This window comes from Montipora capricornis, chromosome 2 (genome assembly GCF_036669925.1).
Source record: "Montipora capricornis isolate CH-2021 chromosome 2, ASM3666992v2, whole genome shotgun sequence".
NCBI classification, from domain to species: Eukaryota; Metazoa; Cnidaria; class Anthozoa; order Scleractinia; family Acroporidae; genus Montipora; species Montipora capricornis.
This window is the reverse complement of record NC_090884.1, coordinates 32,736,178-32,742,844: the sequence shown is the minus strand read 5'-3', so window position 1 is coordinate 32,742,844 and position 6,667 is coordinate 32,736,178. Positions and strand designations below refer to the sequence as shown.

Below are 6,667 nucleotides of genomic sequence, written 5' to 3'. Positions count from 1 at the left end.
CTGGACATCGATGACATAATCTGGAGAGTCACTTGTGTTGCTATCTGGAAGGCACATTAGGCGTCGGCCACTTATGAGGTGTGACGGGGTGAGGGGTTCTTTGGGATCTTCGCTTGACACATAAGAGAGAGGTCGGCAGTTCAGAATAGATTCCACTTCAGCAACTACTGTCAGCAAGTCTTCGTAGGTGAGGATTGCACCACCAATTGTCTTCTTAAGGCACCTCTTCTCACATCTTTACTAGCCTTTCAAAAATGCCGCCCCACCAAGGAGCCTTTTTGAGGTTGAAACACCACTTCATCCGTGCCTTGGCAAAGTACTGTTTCACTTCTGGGTCGTTCATCAGTCGTTTGATTTCTGGTGCTGCTGACTTAAAGGTTTTCCCATTGTCAGACACCATTAACAGTGGAGTACCATGCCGGGCGGAGAATCGTCTGAGGCTTCTCAAGAGCGCAGAGGTGGCGAGGCTTGGCACAAGATCGAAATGAATAGCCCTGGTAACGCAGCATGTGTTAAGACAGATCCATACTCTCTGCTGGCGACCAGTATGATTTTTGACATAGAGAGGGCCCGCAAAATCAACATCAGTGTAGGCAAATGGTGGACACTCCTTTACCTTGAACTCCAGGAGGGGTGGGGATGGTGGAGCTTGATATGGCTTTCCTTCGAGTTTCTGGCAAATTACACACTTGTACAATAGCTTCTTTACAAACTTCCTGCCCTGTACAATCCAAAATCTTGCTCTTAGTTCTGTAAGGGTCAGCTTCACACCACCATGCATGAATCGTTTATGGCTGTCCTGGACTATCAGAGATGTGATTTGATGTCCTTTATCCAACAAAATAGGGTGCTTGATTGAAGATGGTAAGTCTGCCTTGGACAGACGACCATTGCACCTCATGATCCCTTGGCTATTAGTAAAGATGCCAAACTGCTTTCTCCAAATTTCGAACTTGGGGTTCTTGCTTAAGGACTTCTGAACTTCCTTGATCGATTTAGTTTCGGCATCTACCATGATGTCTTGAGCTGCAGACTCGCTTGGTAAAGGGATGTCCTTCTTCAGCAATGACTTCATGGTCCTTACTTCCGCTCTCATGATCTGCGCTATATCACAAGGTTCAGTTGCTGCAAGAAATAAGGATGAAGTTTGGCACTTCACTTTCTCCTCAGCTCTCACTTCTACGAAACATTCTTCAGGGATTTGTGTACTACTCTTGGTGTCTTCTGTAAAGCATGTTAACCACTTGAGACCTTCCTTCCAAAGGGGATACTTTAAGAGCTCCACGGGACTCAATCCTCTCGAGGGGATATCGGCTGGGTTATCCTTTCCGTTACAGTGCTGCCATCTACTTGCTGGAACAAGGTTCCTGATCTCATTTACTCGGTTTTTGCGGTATATAGTGGACCCTACCAACTTCTCCTTCACTAGGCTTTTCCACAAGTTCAACTATGCCTCTTAGTAGCTGTTCCTTTATTACAGAATCATATTCCTTCAGGACTTCAGGCTCTTGGCGAAGACGTTGAAGAAGGTTCTCTAGGCGCTTCCTGCTTAGCTCATAGTTGTCTGGAAGACTGGGATGTGGTGTTTTCCAGGGCAGATGGACTTCCTATCTGTTGTTTTTAAAGGATATCTGCTCTTGGAATTTTTCATACAATGTCCTTGGTTTAATGCCAAGTGATTCTAGTTCCCAGAATGTCTTTAAATTTCCATCGAGGGTCTCGTTAGTAACATCAACAGGGTTTATTGCACTCTTTAGGACACGTGTTGTGACGAGATTACTTGGCTGCCTGTCAACTTGTATTCCCTCTAGAATTGGACCTGACAACACCCATCCAAGTCTGGTTTCAATAGCAGTGGGGCCATGCTCCCCCCATACCACCCTGCCAGATACTAGACTCCAATACTGGTCTGACTCAACCAGAATATCAACCTCAACATTGTCTTCACCAGTACCATAATCCACAAGTTCGAGTCCCCTTAAATGAGCATATGTGTGGGTAGCTTCTGCAACAGATTGGCTCTGCAGAGGATCGCAAATGATGGAAACAACAAAGGCAGATAGTTGTACACCTTCCCCTTGACCAGTGGCAACACAGAGTCGAACAACATCCACACACTGCCTGTTCTCCTTCGTTGAGCCAAGTGTCTTAATGGATATCCTTTGACTGCTTTCAGCTGGTAAATTCAGGTGCTCTCTTAGCCTTGCACTCACATAGGCTCGTTGACTTCCACTATCCAGGATGAGTCGGGCTTTTGCTTTGGCTGCTGAGTTTCCTGGCTTGTAAGTAAGTGCAGTGGCTGTTTGAAGAAGGACTGGAGTAGAGGCACTGATGTATAAGGCTGTGAGGTTATGTCTTGAATTTCTCGAACGGTTCTGGATCTGTCCTTGTGTGGGTGCGGCTCTTGAGGAATTTACGCCAGAGTTGGGGCCACCTTCATTACTGCCTGAGGGACACTAGTTCCCCGATTGCTTGTGAGGATGTTCTTGCTTGGGTGTTGTTCTTGAAATATTGGTACCATTGTTGTCATCGGATGGACAAATGCTGATATGGTGTTTACCCTTACACTTGAAACATTCATGCTTTGAAGGACAGTTTTTGCTGAGGTGATCCTTTCTGAGGTAAACAAAACATCTTCCATATTTGATGAGAATATCCTTGCGGGCAGCAGGATTGGTTACCATTTTGCAGGAGTTAGAGGGATGGCTCTGCTTACAATACGTACAAGTGGGTCCTGAGTGTTTCGTAAATAAGGCAGATGTAGTTGTACGCATCTGGAAGTTTGGAAATGCCTGACCTTCAGCTGACGAATGAGACTCATCATGAAGGACTGCACGCTCTCTGGCTTCCACCTCGTTCTCTTATACACGCATAATGGTATCGAACTGCCATTCTTGATCCTTTATGTCTCTACTAATAATCAATCGCATCTCCTGAGGTAGCTTGTTCATAATAATCGATGATAGTAACTTACATAGGAGCCTAAAGGGAGTCCTACAGACTTAAGGCTTCTTACGTGAGACTCTGAAGTGTCATATAGTTCCCTGAGCTTTCTTGTGTCTTCCTTTAATCACTGGGCTATATCCATGTGGCGATTTATAATCTGTTGTTTGTTTCCGAACCTCTTCATAAGGATTGCAATTGCTTCTTCGTAATTGGATGCGGTGAGAAACAGACCAGAAATGGCATCAAGAGCTGGTTTCATGAGAAGTGAGTTCAGATAATTGAACTTGTCAATAGGAGCCAATTTAGAATTCTTGTGGATAGAGGATTCAAAGGCATCCTAAAAGGTGGGCCATCTACTAACTTCCCCATCAAATGTTTTCACGTCCAGTTTAGGTAAGTTAACTCGAGGGCCTGTTTCTTATACGGATGAACTGGCAGCAGGATTACTACTTGGAAATTGGGCAGAGTGATTTGAGGGCTCAAATTTTCCAGGAAAAACTTCTGTAGATACATTAAGCCTTACTGGCGTTTCAACAGAGTCAGTTGAAGGTTTAACATCACTAGGTTCAGCAGATACAGAGGGGCTTACGTGTCTTGTGTTTTGACGCGTCCACGTTCTTCGTCGGGGGTCTCGAAGCTTCCAGAAAATCTTCAATCCTTGTAATTGTGAAGGAAAGATTACGTTTATACAAACGTTGGCCGTGTAGCACTTATATTTTAAACAGAGTTAACTGAATAGAGTGTAATGTGAAGCGCTAGATTTCAATCCCATATGAACCATGTGAGCGTTAGCCCTACAGATGGAAATGGGCCTACACAAGGACAGAGAAAAACTCTGACCAGGGTGGGAATTGAACCCACGACCTTCGGGTTAGATCTCCGCCGCTCTACCGACTGAGCCACAAGGCCAGACGGGAGCAGGCCGTGGGAAGTGAAGATGTTAAAGTCACGGCAATGAACATGTACAAGTACAAGGAAAGATTACGTTTATACAAACGTTGGCCGTGTAGCACTTATATTTTAAAGAGAGTCAACTGAATAGAGTGTAATGTGAAGCGCTAGATTTCAATCCCATATGAACCATGTGAGCGTTGGCCCTACAGATGGAAATGGGCCCACACAATCTGTGACCCACAAATTTCCATTTCCTTGGCCTTGATCAAGCGAAGCAGAACGGATCCAAATGCACCAATCAGGACAGCTCTTCACTTTCGATCCCAAAATTTGGATAGCTTTGATCTCCAACGAACAAAGCGACGCTGAGCGGATCAAAATAGCTGCACGGTGATTGGTCCATCAATTAAGGGGACGCCATCCGGAGGGCTTTATAAGAAGCAACCCAAACGGACACTTGATCAAAAACCGCTCTCACTCCTAAAGCACGCAACTGACGAAGGAATCCACAACGAATTCCGAAACCGGTCTTGCAACCTGATACAACGTTCTCTGCAGCGAACCTATCAGAAACACCATGATCAACGGAACGAGCCTCTTTCCTAATGCTCCTATTGTCGCTTACAGGAAGGACAAATGACTCAAGGACTTTTTAGTCAGAGCCTCAATTCCTCCTCAAACTTGAAACCGCCTAAACCTAGCAAACCCTAGGAACTCACTGGTTTCCTACACGCGACAAAGCATTACTAAACCCCCGACGCTCTTAAATCGCGAAATAGAAAGATCACGAGCTCTCACACCACCTCAAGTCGGAGCCCTATTTCTTTCGCCATTAAAAACTAGCGGAAACTCTAGTTTTTAGCTACATACAGGCATTCTCTTACAATCGAATTTTAGAAAGACAGTCACGGCTCTCAGGTAAAAGGGCTTTCCAGCCTAGAGCTCAACTTCTTTCGCCTTAAAAAAACAAAAAAGAGTTATCTGCGGTAAGGAGGATGACAACATTACAACACTACAACACACACTACTCACTGTACATACAACAACAACTCGGACGAGAACGAACTACGAACTCACATGATTCGCAAGACGTGTTACTCAAGTGACCCGATGTCACGGGTAACACCTTACTGTCCGTAACACTATTATTACATGTCGTGTGGTCCTTATATAGCATAGATAATGAACAGAAAGAAAACGAGCGATGTTTACTACTATCACTACATGTTCAGGAAACATCCAAGACTCAAGGTGCAGGAGCCTTTCGGCCGTGGTTTTTCAAACTAAGTGAGTTGCGGTCTTTGGTGTCAGACAACATTCCTTTCATAGCTGTGACTGCCACGGCAACAAGAAGAACAAAGGAAAAAATTATATCTGTTCTTCGGCTGGGAAAGTTTATTGAAGTGTCTGAAATCCCAAACAGGCCAATCAGCTATCTGCTTGTAAGACCCTCTTCTTGCTAAGGCCTTCCCCAAGGTCTGTAGATCCTCACCTAAAGTAACTTTAAACTCCTTTTCACAAGCTGGATAGTTCAAGATAACCTTCAGTAGAAAAAAAGGGATCATAAACTTATTGACGCATGAGGCGCGAGCAACACAGACAATGGCATCCTGGGGTACAAGAATAGTAAATACGAGTTACTGTAGTGCTAAAGAGACAGTCCACTGACCTGAACACATGGGTTTTGAACAGCTTTCCCTATAGATTGAGTTTTCTTGCCTCCTTGATTTTTAGACTTGCTGAAAAAACAGGAAATGCGCGCAACACCAAGGGAGCAGAACTCCCGGTTGCTTCATATCCATCAAATGAACGTGCTGGAAGAAAGCTTGTAGGATTTTCGATTTCAGCTGGATGAAATAACGTTTTCTTTATCGATTTCACATTGGTAGAGGTAGTACTCGGAGCTTCTAACGAAGGCGTTGTCACAGACACGTCCACGCTCGATACACTCTTCCCCGCTGGATGCGCACTGCAGCCGTCTTTGAAGCTTCGGCTCTAAGCTAGTCTTGAAGAGTCTTTTAAAAGTGCAAAAATAACTTAACGAGATCCTAATTTTTAAATGAACAATAACATATGGATCTAAAATCCGATCCAGTATCGTTTCCGTTTCGTTGTCATCATCCACGCTGACACGCTGCCTGGTTTTCCAAAACACTTAAATATGTGTTAAGGCATGCGCACATAGGATGTTGCAACGTCAGCGTGTTCACACTCAAACGACATGAAATTTCTACTGTGGAGAGCGTTTTTAACAACCAAAAACGTCGTTTTAGTGTGGACGGAAGGCAAAACCGGTCAAATACAAACAAACAAGACATGGCGTTTACATTTTAGATTAGTTAGGGGGTGATTTGTAGGGAAACTCCTGACCGACCGACCGACCGACCGACCGACCGGTGTGCCAGCCAACCAAACAACCAACCAGTACAGAAGCGAACCAACCAACTGAACGATAGTACGCCATACGTGGAGACATTTCACACTCCTCTTTAGCCTTTTTAGAGTATTTTTTGCTCACTTCTGTGGAGGGTAGTCTTCACCTGCGTTCTTTTGATCATCACGCAACGCTCCTTGCGTGACGACCCAAAGAACGGCTGCGTAGGAGACTAGTGGAGGGGTAAAATGGCTAAGATTTTCATTATGCCATTAAACATGTACGGCGTAGTCTGACAACTTCCTTTTTTGGTAGCAAAACTTATTACCGTGAATGGATCAATTCATTATTGAGTGTTTTAGATGCGTTGTTGATCCTGAAAACAGCGGTATCGGTTCAGGCTTTGTGAATGTTTGCTCTTAAACATAACACACGGTCCAAATTAAGACTTTG

The 6,667-nt window shown here is 44.5% G+C and overlaps 1 protein-coding gene across 1 annotated transcript; it reads right to left on the bottom strand.

The window, feature by feature from the left end:
- Nucleotides 1-229: 229 nt before the first annotated feature.
- LOC138037171 (uncharacterized) lies at nt 230-2,684 on the bottom strand. Its single transcript, XM_068883156.1, has 3 exons — nt 2,561-2,684; nt 1,654-2,299; nt 230-1,430 (listed from the first exon to the last, which is right to left on the bottom strand). Exons 1-3 carry the CDS (start codon nt 2,682-2,684, stop codon nt 230-232), a joined length of 1,971 nt encoding a protein of 656 aa, XP_068739257.1.
- Between the last annotated feature and the right edge of the window lie 3,983 nt (nt 2,685-6,667).

Bases quoted from the DNA above. Each gene is read 5' to 3' on its own strand.
- LOC138037171 (XM_068883156.1), bottom strand. From the start codon at position 2,684: ATGGTAACCAATCCTGCTGCCCGCAAGGATATTCTCATCAAATATGGA. The intron at 2,300-2,560 runs GTAAACACCATA...TTCTTCAAACAG, and splicing joins TGAATGTTTCAAGTGTAAGG to CCACTGCACTTACTTACAAG. The intron at 1,431-1,653 runs GTATGAAAAATT...CTTGTGGAAAAG, and splicing joins GGCATTAAACCAAGGACATT to CCTAGTGAAGGAGAAGTTGG.